The sequence below is a fragment of the Eublepharis macularius genome, chromosome 18 (assembly GCF_028583425.1).
Source record: "Eublepharis macularius isolate TG4126 chromosome 18, MPM_Emac_v1.0, whole genome shotgun sequence".
In the NCBI taxonomy this organism is placed as follows: Eukaryota; Metazoa; Chordata; class Lepidosauria; order Squamata; family Eublepharidae; genus Eublepharis; species Eublepharis macularius.
The window spans coordinates 30,413,981-30,437,703 of record NC_072807.1 but is presented as its reverse complement, the minus strand read 5'-3'; the positions used below and the strand labels follow the sequence as shown (position 1 = coordinate 30,437,703).

At 42.8% G+C, this 23,723-nt stretch overlaps 2 protein-coding genes across 3 annotated transcripts in view; one reads left to right on the top strand and one right to left on the bottom strand.

Annotated features, from left to right (window-relative positions):
* Positions 1-15,783, bottom strand: part of MYO9A (myosin IXA) — a 136,242-nt gene extending 120,459 nt beyond the window's left edge. Inside the window, exon 1 of the mRNA XM_055002477.1 lies at positions 15,731-15,783. The gene's annotated coding sequence lies outside the window, so the exon portion shown is untranslated. The remainder of the gene's footprint in view (positions 1-15,730) is intronic.
* A 362-nt stretch (positions 15,784-16,145) lies between these two features.
* On the top strand, positions 16,146-23,504 carry SENP8 (SUMO peptidase family member, NEDD8 specific). 2 transcript variants are annotated; one of them, XM_055002777.1, is made up of 2 exons: positions 16,146-16,222; positions 22,293-23,504. In XM_055002777.1, the coding sequence occupies exon 2, from the start codon at positions 22,335-22,337 to the stop codon at positions 22,968-22,970; it is 636 nt and encodes a 211-aa protein (XP_054858752.1). In that variant the 5' UTR covers positions 16,146-16,222; positions 22,293-22,334; the 3' UTR covers positions 22,971-23,504. The 2 variants fall into 2 exon arrangements, with proteins under 2 accessions (XP_054858752.1, XP_054858753.1); XM_055002778.1 differs by having other exon boundaries at positions 16,186-16,209.
* Positions 23,505-23,723: the final 219 nt, after the last annotated feature.

Here is a 23,723-nt window from a genome sequence, read left to right as displayed (position 1 = left end):
TAAAGAATTCTAGGAAAACTCCATGTGGCTCACGAACCACCATTTTTTAAAATCCTGCTAAGCAATCATGTAAACAACAAGAGTTATATTGCTTATCTGTAGAATTAGGTTAAACACAGAATGATCCAAGAGGATCAATAAGGTGTTGTGGCTAAAATACCCTGAAATTCCTTTTCCATGCAATCAAGCATTGTTGTGTTTGTTTCAATGGAGTAAAAGCTAAAGCTAAATTAATCCATTATTGTGCCATTAGTTCCATTCCAAAAGTAAAAGAACTACCAATACAAGAGAGTCAGGCTTCAGAAATTAAATCCTAAGAACCCTAAAAGACAATGCCAGAGTGGCAAGGCAAGCACTAAATAGTCATACTTTGGTGTAAATCGTATCAATTACATCCCCAAAATAAAAGTACTAACTGTGGTGAACTTGAAACCATGAGACACACAATGCATAGTCCATTCTTTGGGCTTCCAGTGTTCAATGAACCCTGGTTAGAAATCTTAAAATAGGACAAATGATGTCTGGAATTAACAAAATTCAGGACAATTTAACTGCCCACAAAAACAACAAGGAAGATATAAAAAACTAGATATAGAGGACCAAGTTTATGGAAAAAGTTATTGAGCAGAAAACTGCAGCCAAACCTAAGAATGGCTGTGAGTCTTAAACACACATGCACGCGCATGCACGCACACCCACACGCACAAACTCTATGTGGAAAGCCACAATGAAGACAATAATTAACTCTTATTTCCTAGGCAAGAGGGCACTGTCTTGGGAACTGTCTTGCAATCCAATTGTCTGCTTATTGTTGGGGAATTTACCTTCTATCTCCAGCCCAAAGTTTTTAGCTTTCAGTGAGGAAAACCTGTCTGCAATCTTAATTGTAACAAGTTAATATTCAAAATAAAAAATGGTGCAGTCTTCACCCAAGTGCATTTATCTGACTATGAACAATTTCTCTACTTCCAAAAACGGCATTTAAAAGATAATTTCACAGACCAAGCAATGAGAAAGTGAATGAAATATCACAACTTGGGGACCAACATCTTCTCTCTGAAGAAAAAAAAAGGTTTCATGCAGCTTGAATGCAAAGATTACTGGTAAAATATGCTTCCAGAATGCAAGCAACCCCAGTCAAAGAAAGTGTGGCTAGAAGTACAACTATCTTCCTGCTTTCTTGTAGCTTTAGAAGTACTTTTAAGTTCATGGAAAGGATGGAAGTGTAAACCAAAAAAATGATTTAAAAGTTCAAGCTTATTTTAATACTGTACTAAACTACAGTGTACAGTAGGGATTTTTTCAGCTGGAACGTGGTGGAATGGAGTTCCAGCACCTCTTGAAAATGGTCACATGTCCGGTGGCCCCGCCCCCAGAGCTCCAGACAGAGGGGAGTTTAGATTGTCTTCCACATGGCGGCATGGAGGGCAATCTAAACTCCCCTCTGTCTGGAGATCAGGGGGTGGGGCCACTAGCCCATGTGACCATTTTTGCTGAGGGCAATTAAAACTTTAAAAAACTCCCCCCTTGTTCCAGCTGACCCAAAGCGACGTCATTGTGCAGTCCTGAGTTCCACCACTGAGTTCCACCACCTCTTTTCCCAGAAAAAAAGCCCCAGTGTAATGTTAATCACTTTGAAGTAGAAATTCAGAGAAAGAATACAAGACTTTGAGATATCAGATACAGAGCAAATGAATACTTTCAGTGAGCCCATAGATAGCTTTTATTTTGTTACTCTGTATTCCATTCCACCGCTTAATCCACAGTCAAAATCTACGTGTCACACCTACAGGATTGGCATCTAGAACAAACTGTTTTCATCTTTTCAAAACTGGTTTGAATGCAGGGAAAAAACCTGTCAGACTTTCTTTTTAAACATTAAGGGGGTGAGCAGTGCTCTTTTAAAAAGCACATAGTCCAATTTCTCCCGCACCTTGTCAGAAAGCTAGTGAGCAATGGCATTTTGAATATCCCTCCCCCCAAACCTACCTAAGTCAAAAGAGGAGCAGACACGAACACTTACCTTTTACAGAGAAAAATCTCCATGTAGAAAGAGTGTCTTTAGTAAGCAAGCAGTCTTGGCTTAATATTGCAAAGTCATGTTAATACCCAAGGTGCCCAACATCTCTCAAAAGTCACTGCGGACAACAAGCGTGTCATTTTTCGACATGGAAGGCTGTAAGTGACACAGACAGAAAGCACCAGCAACCCCTATAACAAAGGAGGCCATCAACATGCTCCGCACAAAGGACATTACTTGAAGAACGTAATGAAAAAAGAGGGCGGCCACAAAAGTCTGCACAGAAATTTGCATATTCTATTTGCATAATGCATACTATTCCATGAATGCAATGCTAAGTAACAAACACATAGAGTCCACCCTCCAGCTAGCCCTCCGGTGCCATGAGCTAGGTCACTAGACCTTCCCATCCACCCCCAAGTATTCAAAAAAATCATATTACACGCTTCTTTAATAAAAACACTAGAGATCTGCAGCCAAAGAATTGAATAGTCGGTTCAAATAAATATGTAAAACAGAGTCCCACCCTACCATCTACAAAAGCTGACATCCTTCCTCCCAACAATACACAGGTCCCTCCCTCCAGGTTTACTAGGTTGGTCTCCATTCTGCCTACCTTCCTGCCAAAACCACTCATCTCCACTGCCCTTCATATTTTTTACTACCTTTTCTTTTCCTACCCTTAAAACCTAGCTTAGAATGTAAGGCCAGCCACTCCCCCTTTGGATCACTGAGCTTTCAAATACATCAAAGTTATCGCCAGAAGATCTACTACTGACTTTTCTTCCAGCTGCTCCAACTGTCCCTCTGAAATCACAAGCAAGACAAACAAAAATAGTTTCCTCTAAAAGGATCGCCACGCAGCTCAGCAACTTTAGCAACTGGTCCTTCAAGGCTCAATCTCCCATTCTAAGGCAACAAAGAGGGAATCAGCAATAAACAGAACTTCTAAAAAATCTCTGCAGTGTGACAGCACTCTGCCCTGCTCCAAATTAAGCATGGATATTTTGTTTCAGGAATGATCTCAGCTGAAGATTAGGGGGAAATCACAGATCTGCTCAGACAAAGGAGAAGCCGTCCATGCTAACCACTGGAAAAACCCAGATGATATGGGAAGGAAATTGGACAGTGGGAACCCACAAGCTTCCAAGGCAAATCAGCTAGGCAAAGTGGAAACACTGGAAAGAGTGGGAAGCTGCCGCCGCCTGGAGTTCTTTTATTCTGAAAACCGAGGGACTGGAAAAGTCATCCATCTTTCTCTCTGCTTGCTTTGCACATCTAGGCAACCTAGGAGGCAAGACGGAAAGTGCAGCATACTGATGCTTTCACAGTCTGCTAAGAAGAGCCAGTACAGTTGGGCCAGGCACTATATAGCCTTCCAGGCCGGGATGCTGTGAGGATAGCAGAGGAGAGGAAGAATGGGATAAAAATGTAATATATATATATATATAAAAAAAAGAAAACCTACACCTTTCTTCTATGTGCACACCTGGCCCCCAAAGCATCAATACTTCTGAAGGGAGACAATCCTGAGACCTTACGCTCCCTTCCTTAACTGAAAGGAAAATGCAGAATAACCATACTACTATTATCCAGCTAGACCAAGTAGCCCTACATTAATGAAACCATTTGAAACTCCGCTAACCATCTCTCTCATCTCAAATGAATATTACACCATTTCCTACAATATTACACCATTTCCTAGTGTTGCTAATAAAATACTCATTTTGGCCTGGCATTGGGCTAGATGCTCAGATTACAAACCACATCATCCCTATGGAGATGGCCTGCAATCCATCTAAGAGACAGGATAAAGGTGAAGGGACCAGAAGATAGGTCTTGATAAAGTCGTAAGTCTTGTTAAACTAGTTGCAGGGGGGAAATAAAAAAAAACAAGACTATAATAGATCTGAAAACATCTTACAAAAGAAACTGATTTTCAGAAAGCTCTTGGAGAGGGGCAGAGATAAAGCCTTCCAAGCATCACAGCCTGCTTGCGGGGAGGGCGGAATATAAATATGACAAAATAAAATAAATAAATAAATACAGAAAGGAGAAACGAGGAAATTACAGTGGCAATTCAGCACAGCTGACACAAAAAGTACAACTGTACTTTTAGTATATTGTTTATTTCAAAATCCTTACAATGAATTATAAATGTTGTCCACTGACAGCAAACTGGAATATTTCTGTCATGGTTCTGCTATATTTCTCTATTCACTCCCAACCAGTAATTTAAAGGAAACACTGCTGCATAGTCTAATTGACCCTGTCCTCTTGTTTCCTTGTTTGCATCTATAATTAGACCTAACTCAGCCCATCACACACTACCAGAAACAGGCCCTTTCAGAGCCACACCCAACAAACTACCGCCAGCATTTCATGCTACTCCTCCATAATCGCAACACACAGAAGGCTTTATTTTTTCTTGAGACAAAACTTGATGCAATTCAAAGAGCACCTCAGTGCTGCTCAGGCCGCCACCGCTAATACACCAATATTGAAAAAGAGAATTTAGAAATACCTTTTACTCACCCATGGTATTCTGAAAAAAGGTACAACTCCTCTACAATGAGGACACTTGCAACAGAACAGCAGTAATTTTTTGCCAATTAAAAAGGAAAAGAGAAAAACTTAGTATTAAGTTACAGTGGAAACAAGATATAAGCCGCTTCTGATCTCTCAAAATTAGCTTGCATGCATAAATGATTTTGTTATTGCTTTGACCTTTCAATTCAGGAAAGGATGTCAACCTGTGGCCTGATTTGGCCCTTAAAGCAACTTTACCTGTGTCAAATTCTAATCACGGAGTGCCTTTTGTGTGTGTGCGTGTTTTAAATACTCACCTGTTTTACTTCTTAAGGAAGAAAGGCAATGAATCACTGCAGTTTATTATATCAATTTCTCATCTGCACTCTAGAGAGACAAAGGAAGCCTACCAATGTGCCTACTGAGGCTTTCCAGAAAGCACTTTGGAATTACACTGTCACATACCCACAAGAACAATACCAAAACTTAGCATCCCTTTTATCAGTGCGGGGTCATGCATCTTCCATAAAAATATAGTAGTCCTGAGAACAGAACAGACCCTACCTTCAAGCCTAAGAGGAACGTGGTGTCAAAAAACACAGAAGATCTACATTCTCTCCTTCCGTCTGAAGTCCATTCACTCTAAGAAGAAAGCATGGGAAATGCTGGACCCACATATTTACAATAAAAGAACATCCTCCTTTAGAGAATCTGACTCTCTCTTCATGATTTTCCATCATTTTCTCAAGGACAAAAAGGTCTCAAAGACTCCTTAAACAGATGGTTGAGGGAATATATTAGTTTGGCTTATGACACAAAGAGAAAGCCCCTGAGGGGATTACAGAGCCTTCAGTTAGGAGTGCTGCCACATCAGCAGCTTTTGACACAAACACATCCATATGCAAGGCAGCTACCTGGGCCTTGGTCTCCATATTTGTCAGATACTCTAGGCTGGATTCCATTGCCATGGCTCCTTCAGTCTTCAAGTACAGAGTTGTCTAATTTAATATTTTTAGTCAACAGCCCCTCTCTAGTTGGATTCATGCTTTAAACATCCTTTTTGTACAGGATTTCCTTACCCTTCAAGTGACAACAGAACACTGAGACTTACTGAGAAGATCCTGAAAGCAGGTAGAACCATCCCAGGTCTACCCTGTGGGTTGGATCCAGACTCAACAGGCAATTTCCACTGACTTCTCCCTTCTCACAGCAGATCCTCCTCATGTCATTCCTCCAGGCCCCCTATCACCAGGAGCAGCATTCCACTCTGCCATTGGAAAATTTAGTTTGAATCCAACTCCTGTTGTTTAAAGAGATATAGATCATCATCAAGGAGTACTGCTAACAACAACACAGAAAAACCTAAACCATCCTCTCCCCCTTTTTTCTATCCCACAGCAATCTTTAATGTTTCAGTCGTAGCTTCTTAATAATGTTTCTCAGCATCCGTTGGAGTAGGTACACAATGTGCAAGTTTCTGAGCTGAAAAGGAAAGGCAGACCCTGGTGGCAGAGACAGAAGCTGTACCCTAATTCCTGGTTCCAGTTCCCGATGAATGGAAGCACTCGTTCACACAGGATATTCTCCTTACCTTCAAGAAGGAACCTTCTTGGTTAGTGCCAGTGTTGTTTCCAAGCAACCAATACTATGTTGGCTAACTTATAGTTAAATAATATGTTTAAAGAGCTTTAGATAACTGCATGTGCATATACTTTTGGTTTTTGTCTTCAACCATTACTGTACAAAGTACCCAGTTGGGAGCCAAATGCTCAAGCATAGGCCAAATGCTCAAGCATAGGCCTAGACACTTGGGAGCCAGTTTGGTGTAGTGGTTAAGAGCGTGGGACTCTAATCTGGAGAACCGGGTTTGATTCCCCACTCCTCCACTTGAAGCCAGCTGGGTGACCTTGGGCTAGTCACGGCTCTCTGGAGCTCTCTCAGCCCCACCCACCTCACTGGGTGTTTTGTTGTGGGAATAATAATGACATACTTTGTAAACTGCTCTGAGTGGGCATTAAGTTGTCCTGAAGGGCGGTATATAAATCGAATGTTGTTGTTGTTATCATCATCATCAGCCAGCCAGGTCTTGTACTTAGGATTCATACTTGTTAGCACAGTATTTAATTAACTCTACATGGTAAGCTCAATTGCAGAAATGAGATTTTAAAAAGGCTCAATAAAACATTAGAACTGCACTTGGGAATTATTTTCTAAAGTTGCACATCTTAAAACACCAAGTGGGATTAATTCCAGTTGTCTTAACATGACTTATCTTAAGAACTACATTAATATATAGCAGAGCTTTGTCTTTTTAAAAAAATAACCTTCTGCACATAATTTCAAGAGAAAAGTTGCACTGCATCCATCCATATACAAAAGCAATATATCTGAAGCTCAATTTATGTGATATCAACAAAGTGAATATTGCAGCTCAAATGATGTTGCATATGCTAATAGCAGTTGAATTCTTCCAACAGTAATGGGACGACATTCTTCTACGATTATGTCATCCACTACTCCTCACACACTAAGTTCTATGGCACATATCCAATGAATACAAACTACTGTGATACTGTGAGGAACAGTCTAAAACCCACCACATTTTGAATCACAGGGTTTGGGGCCGGGAAGTACCTTTAAAGTTCGATCCCAGGCCTTAAATAAGACAATCATACCAATACCACAAGCTGACAGTCATACTGGAAACTGGAAACAAACTGTGCAGTCTAGGGGTAATTCCACAGCCTCCTTTGGTAACCAATTCCTCCATCAAACAATATCTGTATTTATCCAATTGCAAATTTAATTTTAAGCACTTTTATCCTGCTTTTCTCCAGGAAAAAAGACACAAAGATCTCAGCCAATATCATGTTTTGCTACATGAGTGTGTTTGAAAATTATTCCTCAAGGAAATACACAAAAAATTATATCGACTGTAACTAGTCACTCAAATAGATTTTCCAAGGAAGGTACATACAAGGGAGCTGGCAGGAATCTAGCATCCTGCTCATAGATACTTCCTGAGGAAAAAATTTTCCCCCAACCTAAGCCTCTACGGGCATCACGCCAAGAACGCTCTCTTGAGGCAAACACTATGCTGGAACTAGCCCTACATAGAAGTGAAAGAAGTGCTGAGGCACTCAGGTAAGGCAGACATGCAAGCCACGGATGAAGCAGGTACTGAAGAGTTCCAATGCTGCAAGCACCACCTGAAGAAATAAAGGCCCGCTGACATCATTATTTCCCCCAAAAGATGAATTGGAAATGATCAGCCTCCTGGAGGTTGCAAGAGACCAGGTAGTGAACACACACACACACACACACACACAAACACACACACAGAGGGAGGGGGCAAGAGCTGAAGGTTGTGACAAGGGAGGGAAAAAAAGCACACAGGTAGAGCCACACACACACTTCGTATTCTGCACTCTGTCAAAAGCAACCACTTCTTTCAACAGCAAACCAGCGAATCCCCCTATCAGTAGGCACCCTCTTTTATTTCCAGAGGCACACAGGCACATCACCCGAAAGTGAAGCAGGGCCACCATCTGAAGCCATACAAACAGCAAAACACTACCATAACAGCAGGAACAAGGTTTGGGGAAATCCAAAACCCCTTTCGGGGGCTCACAGTGTTCAGGAGAAATCGTAAACCGTGTTCCTGCTGAGCGATAGTCCTCACCTATCCTAGCTGAAGAAAGCAACAATGCTTGCGTGAAGTCCAGAAACCCATGCGTAGATGCAAAGTGACCTGGCTCCCAGGTCAGGCTCCTGAAAGCTACAAAAGATATAGATGTATCTGTACCAGTTACTGTACCAGCTGCTATGTCAAAAAACAAGTACTGAAGTACTATAACAGAAAACGTGAATTCTAATACTATCTACTGAATTTATTGATTTCTCCTACCTCTTCCACCTGTCTCCATCTATAATAAAGTTTAAAACGTTGATAAAAGTAACTTTTATGGAACAAGTCAGTAATGGACAAACTGAGATAAGGGAAAGGGAAGTTGCTGCTGCCCATGTACTGCAAACCTACTAGAGGACCAAGAGGAGAGGCCAGTAGGAACATGCCAACAATGTAGGCTGGACTTTGTCACTGGCTAGAGGTTATTTTTCTATACTGTTCCTCAGGGCTTTCTTTGGATAGGACATCATGGTTAGTGCTGAAATTGTGCAGATACCCTGGACGGTAATGAACAAGATGCAGTTGAAGCTCTTTTTACATTTCTAATATGTCAGAGTTGGCTGAGCTTGAGACACTGACCAGCTTCATCAGTACAAATGGAAGCGCAGCAGGATCACAGAATTGGACTGAGCATAAACATGAGAAGGCCATTTCATACAATGGTCACAAGAATTCAGCTCAGTCCTTAAGCAGATAGAGTTCCAAACAATTTCTTCTCACAGTAAGACTTTTAGCAACATACCTATGAGGTCCTAGATCTGATAAAATGTACAACACATATTCACCAACCTATTATAAAAATGTTCAAAACCATTCCAATGTTGTGAAGCGGTCTTCCAGAGATATTAAAAGATCTTGATCCCTTCTACAGTTTTGAAAATGATGCTAGACTGAATTTTTTTAAGACAAATTGCAGCACATAGGATGAGTGGCTTTTAAAAATCTCTTGCTTTCTTGTTTTTCTTACTGACTGGGGACTGGGGAGGTGTTTGGGAAAAGGGTGCTTTTTTCCTTTCTTCCCCCTCCCCATCCTAGTCTTCCCCCCTGAACTCCGAACCTCAAACCAGTTTGGAAATTGGATGAGTTCGTGTTCCATGTTCCATGGAAATAAACGAACCACGAACCGAGCGGTTCGGGTTTTTTTTCGTTCTGTGCCCATCTCTACAAAGGTATATTTGATTAATTCTTCCTTATATGCATCCCTAAATAGGAAATTATTTCAAAAGAGACCTGTCAGATAAAATGAAATAACTATTCTCAGCATCAATAATGATCCTACAGCAAACCATGCCGTGGGCCAGTGACAAACCTCCTAATGGTTTTAATAGGACAGATTTCACTTGCATAAATGAGTCTTGAAATGGCAGCCAGCTATTTCCAAGTCCTTTTCCCTGCAACACACACTTAATGCACATTGATTTCCTCTTTCAGAATACAAGTTCACTTCCATACGGGAAATGTTTTACATTTTTATAATTGTCTTGTGCTTTGCCACTTGAAGATCAGGGCTGTCTAGGGCATACATATTCACCTGAAAAAATAGAATTTTCTGTGCAACCTCGTCCATAATTTAGATTCAAAGTTAACATGGAACACTGCACAAACTGCAGACAATCTAATTTTGTAAAAGTCTTTAAAAAGCCTTTATCACCAATTCTCTAGTGTAATAATCAAGGAAGAGGGTTGCACAGCTACTCTCAGGAGATGGATCCACATTCAGCAAGCTACTAAACACCCTGACCTGGTTAGCCCAGGTGAGCCTGATCTTGTCAGATCTCAAAAGCTAAGCAGGGTTGGCCTTGGTTAGTACTTGGATGGAAGACCTCCAATGAAAACTAGGGCTGCAGAGACAGGCAATGGCAAACCACCTCTGTTAGTCTCTTGCCATGAAAATCCCACCAGGGATCGCCATAAATCAGCTATGACTTGAGGGTACAACACACACACAAGTTACTAAACATGTTTACTCAAAAATAAGTCCCACTAACTTGCATGAAAATATTTGTGAGATATTTATTTATTCAAAGAGGTATTCAATTGAAAACATTAACCCATAAAAAAGGTATATTAAACAAAATAAAAGAGTTCTCAGGCCTCTGTTGAACTTCAGAAGTTGATGGCACAAGCTTTTTTACTATTTAAGTTGCAATGTCTCTTATTTCCCCCATTCCTGAGTGAAATAATATCCAATTCATATGTTGACCAAGAGATCCACTTGGCTTTAGAGATTAAACAATGCTGGACCACTTTCAGAACATGCTTTGGACATCCCATATATAAAGAAATGTACAGTGGATGAAAGTGCTCATCACTACTACTACAGAGCACACATTTCTTAAAACATCAAAAGCACTATAATTTAAAAGGAAAAGACACAGAGGAAAAACAGCCAACAAGAGCAAATACTTTGAAAAATATATTAACAGAAGCTGGCAATTTAAGTACTTTTTAATATTTTAATCTAACTTCCAATATGATGCAATTTAACTGTTGCTGCAATTCCCATAGCTATTTCAGAAACAGAAACCCAACACTGTAAAATCAATTGATCTTGGAAACCTGAAGCAAGAAATTCAGACTCTTTCCTTAAATAACCAAGCTACTTTTTAGCTCTGTGTCAAAACCACAGCACATTCTTTAAAAATACACATACAAAACATTCCAAGCCATGAAACACATTTGAATAACTCAAATTCTGGTAAAAGAGGAGTCAGATACACATCTGTGCCCAAAAAGCAAAATTATGCTTCCAAGTTAGAGAGAGGCTATAATGGTCAAGTGTAAAGCTATACTGCAAGTTAAGCATCATAAAAACTCTATGCTTCATATCTAAATATAAGGTGGATGTCATCACGTGAACATATGAAACTGCCTAATCAGACCATTAGCCTATCAAGGTCAATACTCCCTGCTCCAACTAGAAGCAGTTCTCTCCAGGGTTTCAGAGTCTTTCACATTGCCAGTATTGGATTCCTTTAAATGGGAGATGCCAGAAATTGAACCTGGGACCTTTTGCACGCAAAGCAGATGCTTTACCATTGAACCACAGTTCCATCCTTCATAAGTATACGCTAACTCTGTTACAGGGATTGCATACACACTTATGATACAGATTTTTCAGAATCAAGGCATCAGCCTCTACTCTGCACCTTTTCTACCATCAATACCCCAACATATAAATGAGAGAGATGGGCATGGAATCTCCATTATGTAAAGAGGGGGTTGAACTCACAAAGAAGAGGGAAATTCACAACCTCCTTCTTGAGACTGTCTGTGAAAAATGAATAAAATGTAAAATGAGACTTCAAGTCTCTGGAGCAATGTTCCAGTTATGTCAGCAAAGCAATGACCACCTGGTGGGTGACTTTCATTTGCCCACCCCAGTGCTGAACAAAGCATTCAATCTCCTTCTAAGTAAATATTTTTAATCTACTTATTTCTGTATTTGTCTTTTCACAACAACTTTCACTAGAGCTGCTGCCACCCTATGACATCATAAAAGCAGACGTTAGCAACAGTCCAAAAATAACTGAATAGTCAATGGTTACTTCATGATAGAGTCATTTCAAGAAGTTTAATGTGGCACTTTAATCTGGCAAACACAGCAGTATGTCCACAGCAAAAAAAGCATTCACAATGTCTTTGTTTTTCTTGATCTAAATTGCTACCCTCAATACTTGGCCTTGTGAGAAACCTTGATCCAGTGAAACACCACAACATATAAGCATTTCTAAGAGCCAATAACTCAAAAAAGTTAGATGTAAAAGTAACAATATGTAATTTTCCATCCATCAGCAAATATTAACCAAACTTAGTTTAGAGAATGAATTTCAAAACCACAAGCTAAACACTGTATAAATAACTTAGGTGCCATTTAGGGATATATGGTTGATTTTTAAAAAGTGGGGATAGAACCACAATCTAGTCCTCACTAAGAATTTTTAAATCCTATTAACTTAATGGAATTATTAAAAACATGTTTAGCTTTTTCTCAATGAAACCAAATGAAGTTTAAAAGTGCTTAACTTTGACTGGATCTTTTAAAGTTTTTTTAAACATGCAGGTCAGTGAGGAATGCAAAAAAACAAGTTTCGTAATCGGTTAATATCATGGACAGAAAGCTCAATATTTGGGACTATGCCCTCAAATATTAATGATTTATATTAAAAACCAATTATATCCATCCAAATATTATCCTTAACTGCAGCTATAGTTTACTAGTTTATAGTTTATACCTAGATGAATCCCAGGTGCCAGGTCAATACGGTGCTTAAAAATTTCATTGTGGTGCCAAGTACCTTCAACAATGATTTTATTGCCACATCTCTTCTGCAATTCTTAATGCATGAAGTTCTTAACACCTCAATGGTGGAGAATGAGTTCATTTCTTAACCAGTGACTTCCTATACTGGATCCAATATTCAATTGAAAATGCAGCATTTTAAAGCAATAATGGAATTATGAAAAACTGGAGAGACATTAGGTTTAGGTTAGGCTTTTGTTGTGATGAAGACAACCAAGGTTACTCTATATGTGTATTACAAAATTTATATCATAGATTTAGTAACATTACAAGAAACTGCTAAAACATTATAATTAGGTGTTGTGGTAGCAATATTTAGAAATCCGGTCATTAAAATACAAGCTGCCTAGCTCCTAAATTTTTGGGTTAGCTCCTAGAGCCTAAGAAAATTTGTCCAGGCCTAATTTACTATGAGACACACTGAGAGAGGGGAGATGTTTTTCAGAAACACGTTCCCTCTTGCACACAGAGAAGCAGCTGCATAGTTTACCTGATGCTTTTATAACCATCTGTACTAACTTACACCGCTGCATTTAATATTAAAAGAGAATCACGTAAAATGATGTTAATATCTAATTCTACATGCCGTAACTAAAATGCATGAAATCTGATCCTGACGCAGATGCAAAAGCTTACTTTCATCACATTCAGTGGCATGGCTGGGCTGGTTCTCTCACACTGAAAGTCCCACAAATTAAAGAAATACCTGGATGTGCCATTCCCTTCTTCGTTGCAATAGTACTGCTAAAAGATACTGCTGAAACATAGTGAAAATTGGTCTTTAGTCTACTGATCCAAGATCCACTGGAGACAAGCTATTTTTAATCAATGCAAGATGGAGCTTAAGAACCATAAAAATTAGTTTATTGGAATCATAAAACATTTTTAAAAGAATATTTGGTAAAAGAAATACAGAATCAAATCAAGCTACAGTGTCACCCTGAAATTCAAAATTTCTGATATTACAAATATATTGTGAGCAGTTTGTTCTCATTTGTGAGCTCAGAAGCTATGTATTGCATGACTGCAGAATATTTCTTGCATATGCTTTATCAAAGACAAAAATATGCAAATGAGCTATGCAGCATACTGGCCACAGTGACTTTATCTCTAGTGTCACTAACCACCACCACAATGCATAGGAAAATGCAGTGTAAATAAAGGTGTGAGTTTAGCTGCAAAATCCTGCACAGCACGCCCTAAGCACATTTTCTCCTTTGCGAGAATCACCTGCAAGTTCCTTCGAGCACCATATTCTATCCCCAGAGGGTGGGGGAGGAATGCCCTGCTGTGACAGACACCCTGTTGCTTTGGAGAGGGATAAGCCACACTGCTATACAACCTTTTTTTCCTCTCCTGCCTTGAAAGGAACATTGTCAATTTCGCTTGTGTTCTGAAGAGCCCCTTAAAAAAATTCAGGGGAGATCTGCATTCTCTACAACAGAAGAACAGCACAGAGATTTGCACAAAGAGGGGGAGGGGAAAGACCACTGAAATGCTAGGATTATTACAGCAAGGGCAGGTGAACAGATAATAGCTGCCATGCTTTAAAAGTACGGCAGAGAGGCACTCACCCTTTTAAGTCTTTTTAGATAGCTTCTTTTAAAGTCAAACCATAGCATAGTTGAAAGAACGGGGACTGCACTGTTTTATCAGCTCAAGATAAGCCAAAAGCTGGTTAACTCTGTCTTACAGCCTTTCCGTGGTTGAATAAGAACACAACATTACTGCATTAAAAACATCACTCGCTCAGCTAAAGATTTTTATGCTGAAGATTTACTGGAGAGATTTCTATGCTGCCTCATCAGAGTCCCGCTCCATCACAAATCCAGTATGCTGTGGTACTTGCTGCACCACCCACGGTGAAAAAACACCCATGAAGAAAACACAGGCTGAACTGATTCAGTGTATTCTTTATGACCAGCTTTGCAGTGATGCAGTTTTAGCGCTAGCGAGGAAGAATACACCTATTTGTGTGTGCTGCAACATTCTGGCTGCACCCCGGGGAACTCGGCACCAGCAAAGACACTACCACCACCTCCCAAATACTGCCACTCTATTAAAAAATGTGTATTTGGTTTCTTATCTTAAGATAGCAGCAGACTGAAGCAAAGGCTTCTCACTAAAGAAGCAGAGCGCTCTTATCACAACAGACTGGAGCAAAAGCCATCTAAACCTGTTAACGCAAAAAAGAGAAAGAAAAGAAAGAAAAAAAAGAAAAGTTGTTCTTAACTGCCAAGCTCACTCGTGCTGCCTTCGTTCTGATCCCCAAGACAGCAGCTGTAGCACAGATTTTCCAGCTCCCAGACACATGCAATGCAACAGCGACCATCATTTGCAAGGCGGGGGGGGGGGGGGCCAAGAAAGAGGCCAGTGCAGAAAAATGAAGGAGGCCAGTGCCAGAAATACAAGACGATGTAGTGGGGTTCCAAAAATGGATGATCTCATACTACATTCAACACCGCAAATTTTTTTAAAAAACATGCTAGGTGAGAGAAAGAGCAGAAATCTCTCAATGACCTTGCAACAAGGGAAAGGGGGGTACTAGCTAGCAAGCCTTTCAGAAACATTTTATAGGGGGAGGCTGAAACCCTAAAAGAATCGGAGAATAAAATCAGGATGACATGGGAGGAGGGAAAGAGGTTGTACTAGTTGGCAGGGAGGTACTAGTTAGCAAGCCTTTCAGAAACATTTCGTGGAGGAAAGATGAAAGCCTAGAAGAACCAGATAATAAAATCAGGATGAAATGGGAGGGGAGGGAAGGAGGTGTACTAGCTAGCAGGGGAGGGTGCTAGCTAGCAAGGGTGTATTAGATAGCAGGGAGGTACTAGTTAGCAATCTTTTCAGACAGATTTCCTGAGAGAAGGATGAAAGCCTAGAAGAACCAGTGAATAAAATCACTATGAAATGGGAAGGAGGGAAGAGAAGACAGCTCGGTATCCACGGCCTGAATGAATGAACACCCCGCGGTCCGCACCCTAGTCCCTTTAAGGGCACGAGGGACCAGGAACCGACCCAGCCAGGATCTGTCACACACCCCTCCCCTTCTCCCCTCCCCTCGGATTCGAATGCCGAGGCGGCCGTTAACGGCCAGTCAAGCCGCAGGTGTCGGCTGACCGTTGGTGGGGGGAGGACTGGGGGTTCTGAGGGAGAGAAAAGGGGGGCAGGCGACAGGATGGGGGCGCCTCACCTGTGGGTCGGGCGGGGCCGCCGCATCTCTTCTCCTCGGCTGGCCGCTCGCTCGCTCCCCAGAACCGGGAAAGGAGGGACGGCGCCCGCCGCAGTCTCCGCCTCCCGGTCCGCTCCTCCGCCGCTCCCCCCTGCTGAGGCGCTTCTCCCCTCACACCCGCCAGCGCATGCGCGCCTCCGCCGTCGCCATCCCCTCCTCTTCTGGACCCCTCCCACCCGCCAGGGAAGGCCACGCCCTCTTTCCACCGACGCGAGGCTCTCCGACCGGCACGCCAAGCTCCGCCCCCTGGTTGCGTTCTCCCTCGAGCGCATGCGTGAGGAAGAGGGACGAGCGCCGCCTCAGATCCGCGCCTGTGCCTGCATTCGCTGTGGAAGCTGGAAAGGGGCGGGATGTAGAGTGACAGGGAAGGGGCGTTTACGACTCGAGGGGGAGAGAAGGCGGCGCTTTACGGCGGTGCTTAGCAACCGAAGGAGAATGAGGTGGGCGCGACAGGTAAGGGCGCGGAGTGTCGTCAGCGGCGACGTCGCGCTACGTAAAGTCGCCTTGACGGGGATTTTTAACGGTTAAAAGGGGGGGGGGATTATGAGACTCCCCCCCCGGTCCCCTCAGCAATGGGCTTTCTACGGTGGACTGGCGCTGGCCGAGCGTCTCATACGAACGCAGGGACTGAAGGAAAAATGTGTAGCTATGGTTGCCAAACTCCAGGTGGTGGCTGCAGGTCTCCTGGCATTACGACTGATCTTTAAGCCACAGAGGAGGTCAATTCCCTTGGAGAAAATGGGTGCTTTAGAGGGTGGGCTCTATGGCATTATACTCTTCTGAAGTCCCTCCCCAAACCCCACCCTCTCCAGGCTCCAACCCCTAATCTCCAGGAATTTCCCAACCTGGAGCTGGCAACCCTCGTATGACATCTTCCTCCTCACCCCTCAGAATCTGTAGGGCTTCATTCACATGTGCCAGGGAATGAGGGTAGAAAGAGAGAGCTAGAAGATTCTGACTTCAGGTAGAGGAGGATCACGTGTTGGAATGCTCCCCTGTGTGAAAGGAGAAACAAAAATCGCAGCACTGCAGATAAAAGAGAAGGGAGGTGTTTTCCTCCTGTTGTAATAGCTTTCTACTTGCAGGGAAGAGTGGCTTTTAATGCCAAAGAGTGATCCAAGACTGGAGGATCACATGTTGTAATGCTCCACTATGTGAAAGGAAGGGAAAAAACCCTTCCCTGCAAATAGAAAAGAGGCACTGTAAATAAAAGAGAAAGGTGATGCTTTCTCCCTGTAGTGCTAGCTTTCTGCTTGAAGGAAGGAGTGTTTTTAATGCCAAAGAGTGGTCCAAAACAGGAGGCATCCACCTGCAGTCTGTATGGATGCAAGTCCAATTATAGGAAGGAATGGCAAGTGAAAGAGCTGGGAAGATGGACCTTGCCTCTGCTGACCTAGCCTTAAACAGATGCCTTGTGACGTAGATTAGTTAGAGAGTGACTGGCCTGTTATCGTTCATTAAGCTGAGTAAGTCTTTGAAACAGGTCTCCCTTGTCTGAGATTCTAACTATTACACAACATTGGCTCATGCGTGTGTATATTTCTGAGAGAGAGAGAGAGGCTTGTATGAGGATAAAACGGGGGAGAAGGCTGTGAAATGTAAGAAATAAAAGGAAAATGTCACAGGCAGTACCTTTTGCATTTCATGGACTTTTGCTCCCACGGTCTGCCTTTTCTTCTCTCTATTTACCTCTGTATACATGTCTTCAAACGGAGGACATGCTTGGTGTTCCCTGGCCCAAAAACATTTATATTACAAAAAATGCATTCACCTATAAGGAACCTTTTGATCAGTTTTTGCTGTAATAGACTACCCCCCCTCTGGAGTCCTGATGTGGCTGAGTTTCTTCATACAAGGTTTGCAAGGCAGGTGTTAATATTAAGGCATGTGGAGTATCTCCTTTTTTGCCAACTGAAAACATCTTATTTTCTTAGGAATAAAACATTTGACACATTTTATATATCGTACTTTGATTAAAATTTGGGAGGGACTCAGTCAAGCAGACAACCTTATGACTGTCTTTGCTTTAGAGTACTGATGCCCTCCAGCCAGAAGCGTCTCCTCCCCCCCTCCCCGGCAATGCTTCTGTTTCATGAATAACTTCAAGATGGGTATCTGCCCAACAGGTTCATGTCTTCTCAGCATGGAGGTGCAGGGATGACAGTAGCTGTGCCATGCACTCCAATTTCTGACTGACTGCTGTCCCTCTCTCCAAATCAGTTTCTCAAGGCTCTGTGTTTAAAATTCTTGATAGCTTTAAAATGACTTTGTAACTTAATGCTAAAAAAATAGTTTTGAATTGTATGGAGAAATATGTCCTAATTCTTTTGAAAACTAAACCAGTGGTACTCACTCTGTGGTTCTGGAGAATCGCATTCTCACCTACCAGCAACCAAAAGAGCTATATTTATTTCCATCCCTGGCATGAGGCCTACCCCGCAGGGAGGCTTGCAGCTTACCCGTTCCTCTAGTGGTAGCTGTTTTAATATGAGGTCTACCTGCCAACCACAAGCCCCACCAGTCAAGGACCTCTTTCCTGACACACAGCAGGTGACAAGTTGGGGATCAGTGCGCAGAAGAGCCACATGTCACTCCTGAGCCACTGAGAAAGTATCACGGAACTAAACCAAAGAGTAAACGAATCTGATTGCTTATGCCCTTTCTGAACAGATTAGTTCCTCATCCATTAAGTTCATTGTGCTTGCGAAACAAGAACTGAAAGCCTTCCCCCTTCCTTATAGGAAGTTTTGAAACAGCTTTGCTTCAAGATTTTCTGGTGGTGAGCTAATTGACGAGATGTCTCTTGCTGCAGCACACTTTCTATACAGGACTGCATTGAGCTTCGCAGTTCTTGGTGACTGCCCTCATGAGAACGTTGTGAGGCGGGTTGCTAGGATGCTCTCAATGCACAGCTATAGCTGAAAGAGAGTTGTCTACATCGAAATAGGACACAGCCAGCTGTAGCAGAGAATACCAGGCTAGAGGGGCCCAAAGGTCTGATAGTATAAGGCAGCTTCATGTAGAGTTTAAGGTATAATAGTCGCCAGTTAATGGAGAAATGTTAGTGAATCTTGCGAAACTTGAGTCCGTTCTACTGGTTGCATTTGCCTCTGGTTCTGCTTCTGTTTCCCTTCTCAAACCTTTGCAATGGGGCAGCCTGTAATTCTAAATAAAATGCTCTAAATTAGATCATCTTGAAAAAATTCTTTCGGTAACTGCATTCAAAGCCAGCACAGACTTCCTCCACGCTTCCCCATACCCTCATTCTAGTTCTTTCCATCTTGAATGGAATGTTGCTGGTCTTAAATAAAGATTCTTGATTACCTTGTCGAATTGTAGGTTTTGTGGGTAGGGATTTGGTTTTTTTTGTATAACATGTTTCTCGTGCTTAGCAACTCCCAGGAAAATGAATTGGTGTCTAACAAGGATATTCTCTTTGGATGTGGGAATTCATGTGGTGAATCACTGTCAAGCGCTTTCCAGTAGCGGCTAACGGTTATAATGAACAGCACTTATTTTCTATGGGGAAGAAGTAATATATACGGGAAGCTGTCAGTGACTTGATCTAGGACAAAAGCAAACACTGCACTAGCTGTGGGTTGCAGGGAAACTAACCAAGTGTGTGAGGAGGGGGAAGTAAGGCTCAGTCTGTAGCTATTAAACTGTTCAAGACCCAAACAGTAAAATTTTCCACTGCAATCTAAAAAGATAGAAATAGATCGCTTGCACATTGGATTGCCACGTAATCTTTGAGAACTCAAAGCCACCTATTCCCTTTCAGAGAGTCACGTAAGATGAACAGATAGTAACAGGAAATTCTGTCCTTGTGAAGATTGAGCGGGTTGGTTACCTTTTCTCTGGGCTAGGACTAGTGTAACATTTTGCGTCCGAGGGGAGGGCTGTCTGCAGGTTTTGTTCTGTTTCTGGATTTTCAAGTATTGATCAACGTCTCTTCAAAATCAAGGCCCAGTTCTGGAGTGTAGAATGGCAGTAAATGTTGTGCCTTTGAGGCAAGCCTGAGCAGCTTCTCCCCCATCAGTAGCCACAGGCAGTTTCCACACATCTGGGACTAGTCCTGAGGGCTTCGGTCTTGCAAGCATGTACCTCATTTTCTGTTACCATTAGGAAAAAAGTGATATTACATTGAAACAATGAGGTGGCAGTAAACCTGACTGGTTTTATCCCATGGTTGGCTGATTCAACTCATAGTGTCTGAGGGAATGAAGCCTGAGGTGGACAGAAAATGCGAGGCTTAGCTTGAGAGTGGTTCCTAATGTCATATTGGGGGGGGGGGACTCTTTGTGTAATAAGTTCGTCCCATAGCAAATCCCATACGTCACAACCGTTCAGAACTCCAGTATCAGATCCCAGAGTTGCTGACAAACCTGTTACGAAGATAAGCCGCCCAAACAGAAACTTGGATCAGGATGGCGTAGTGGCAGGAGTAGGGGAACACAGATCCAAATCCCCACTTGGGCCAGCCACACTCCCTGATTAGCCTACCTCACAGGATTGTTCTGAGGATAAAATAGAGGATGAGACGTATACACTGGCCTGAGCTCTGAAAGGGGAAGGACAGGACAAAAATGTGGTAGTGGAAGTATTTGCAGCCGCCAGAACTGCTTATGATGGAGTTCTCCTGTGGCTTTGAAACATCAGGACCAGTCCTGCTTTCCCTCGCCATCAGTCCCAAGTATGATTAGCAGTTGGCTGACTGTAAAGCTGATTATGCTCAGATAACAAAACGACGGAGGTCGCCATAGCCGCTCCCCTTCCATTTTAATCATCGTGGTGGTTTATTCTTTGCAGGGATGATCAAGGCCGTGTGTTATGACTATAAGATCCTGCATGCTGACATATATAGAAACCCAGATTCCTGAAGCGGGGAGAAAGGCCCATCGTCACTGTGGAACTTCCTTCCGCTGCTCTGTGTTTCACATGTGTCGTACTTCACAGCAGCATTAATTTTTTTACAAGTTCGACACCATTCACACTAGTGCTATCTGAGTTTGCTTTGTGCTATGATTGCTCTGGTTGGAATCAGGAGAAGCTCAGGGCCGGTCCTTCCCTATGAGTAAATAAAGCAGCACCCGTGAGGATTTCTTTAACACTCCAGTGGAGGGGTGGTGCCTGGTTTGCCTAGAGTCTAACGTGAATGAGAATGTTGACCGTCCATGCCTTTGGTGCCCTTTGGAGGCCAGTCCTTGGGTGATGTGACTTGATACTTACAGAACATTGAGCCCCAAATAAATTCAGGGCCACAGATCTGTGCAAGCCTGCTTCAGAATAAACTCCACGTATTGTGCTCTGATTCCAGGGGGGGGGGCGTTGCCTGCTAGTCTGGTCTTGCAAAAGGATGCTCCATGCTTACCTTCCTGACAGCTATAGAGGAGGTTAGAATTGACAATAGATGCTTGGGCTATCATACACTCAGCCACCAGGTGGAATGACCGTATCTAATGCACGCTGCTTGCATTTGGTTTATAAGGTACTAACTCTCGGTCCTCATAAAAGGGACACTCCAAAATCCTTTCCAGTTTATATTTAGAACTCCAGTCTAGTTTAGATAGGTGGGGTGGGTAGATTGGATTCAGTTCTTGGGGCAGAATAGGAAGTTACAAAGGATATGGGCACACTTCCAAGAACTGTAGCCCCTCCCCATAAAATTCTCTCTCCCCCTTTTTCTTAAACATACTTTCACATGTTGAGGAATGTTGTCTATTTCCCAAGGCAGAAATCAAGGGGAAAGGGTGCGTGTGAGTATGCCTAGATGTTGCAGATAACTCAAAATAGGACTGTGGTGTTCAGCAGCAGCAGCCCTGCCTCCAGCATGGAGCCTAGTCCCACCCTGGAGGCAAGTTCTGAAAGAAGTCTATTGAATCAAAGAGAAGGCGGCTGTGGAATTTCCCCCCTCCTCCTGCCGTGGGTTTTCCTAGAAGAAAGACAGATGGTTCTTTAGAACCGCTCAGAAAAGAATCATCATAAGTCACCGCTTGCTAGGGGTACTTTTCTGTAGCACATTTGTTATCTGCTAGCTCAGCTTTTAAAAATATCCTTGATTGTTAAAGAGGCCAGCATATTCTTGAACAGCCTCCCTTATGCCCAGACTTTATTTGGAGAGTGATGCCGGCATTCGTCATGAATTGGATCTACTTTTCTCTTTAGTGGGAGGAAAAGAACAGATGGTGTTTCAGGTACTGGCTCTGAGTTGATCACAGCCTTACAGATGCTCGCACCGGCAGAAACTTTGATGAGATCCATCACCACCTGCTATCGGCTGTAGCCTTTGGCATTTGTTTATTGTACTTCCATAGATAAAACAGTGTGTAACCATTTTCCTGTCCATAAACTGGCCCGGTTTGCAGAGGTGGTTGTCACTGGATGTAAGTGAACAAACTGGTTCTTAAAATGTTTAAAAAAACCCTAAGTCAGTGAGCATTCCATAACTGTGTTGGCCTCAATGGAAAAGAGTGTGACCTGTCCTAACCCTCATTTCCCCTTGTTTCACTTTTGATCGTTTTAGGCGTCAGCCTCTCCCTGGCCCCTGTGATTGCACCTGCCTAAAATGGACCCCGTTGTCCTTAGTTACATGGACAGTTTGCTAAGACAATCGGATGTGTCGTTACTGGACCCGCCCTGCTGGCTTAATGACCACGTCATCGGGTTCGCCTTTGAGTACTTTGCCAGCGACCAGTTCCGAGACTTCTCTGACCAAGTGTGCTTCATTGGTCCCGAGGTGGCCCAGTTCATCAAGTGCGCTACCAGCCAGGAGGAAATGGGCATCTTCTTGGAGCCACTGAACCTCCCCCTGAAGAAAGTTGTGTTCCTGGCCGTCAATGACAACTCCAGTCAAGCTGCAGGGGGCACCCACTGGAGCCTTCTCGTTTACTTCCGGGACAAGAACTGCTTTGCTCACTATGATTCCCATACGAGGAGCAATTCTGTCCATGCCAAACGGGTAGCGGGGAAGCTGGAAGCCTTTCTTGGCAAGAGAGGCAACGTTTCTTTTGTAGAGGAGAAGGCTCCTGCTCAGCAGAACAGCTATGACTGTGGGATGTATGTCATCTGTAACACAGAGGCGTTGTGTCGGGCATACTTCCAGGCGCAGCAAGAGCCAATCTTGCAGATCCTGACTCCCTCCTATATAACACAGAAGAGGGAAGAATGGAAGGATCTCATTGCTAAGCTGTCTCGGAAGTGACTTGCCCTTCTCCAACCGTTGCCTCCCTGCCCTGACCCTGCAGAGAGAATATCTTTGCCTTTGTATTTCTGCTCTGCCTCACTTGGCTGCTGGGCAAAGTCATAGGAAACTTAAACGTCCTCTTCTCTCAGGTGGGCAGTTGTAGCTGGGGTCATTTTAAAAAAATTCCCCGTAGCCAGAAGATTTTCTGCAACATGTAATTCTCTATATGCCTGTGCAATCCGTTTCAGTGGATTCAGAAACATATTTCAGCTTATTTTGAATGGTGGGCAGGTTTCAGCAGCCCTCTTCCGAAATCACGCCTGAACGTCTGGAAGTGAGATAAAGTGATACAAATGCTATAACAGCAGAACAACAATTATCATTATTGCTTTTATTCCTCCCTGGGGAAGGATTAGAGAAGGGGGCTTCTTGGTTGTATATAGTGCTTTGGCTACCTTGCAGAAACAGTACGGGGCATGGGAGGAGCGACACAGCAGAACTTCAATAAATGTAAGAGTTGACAGCCAAGATAAAGTTGCTTTTTGTTCAGTTCTAGCAGTTTCCTGTTTCTGCTTATTTAATGGGCTATGAATCCCAACACCTCCTCATAGAGGTTGTGATGGGACTCACAAGCAGAGGAGGAGGGAGGCAAAGGCTTTCCACTCCAGTATCTAGAATGAGAAGCAGAGATCTGTACAGACTGATAGCAGATGTGTTTTGAGTGTGTGTGTGTGTTTTTCCCTCCTCTGTACATCATTTTGAGCACCTAGT

Bases quoted from the DNA above. Each gene is read 5' to 3' on its own strand.
- SENP8 (XM_055002777.1), top strand. From the start codon at position 22,335: ATGGACCCCGTTGTCCTTAGTTACATGGACAGTTTGCTAAGACAATCG.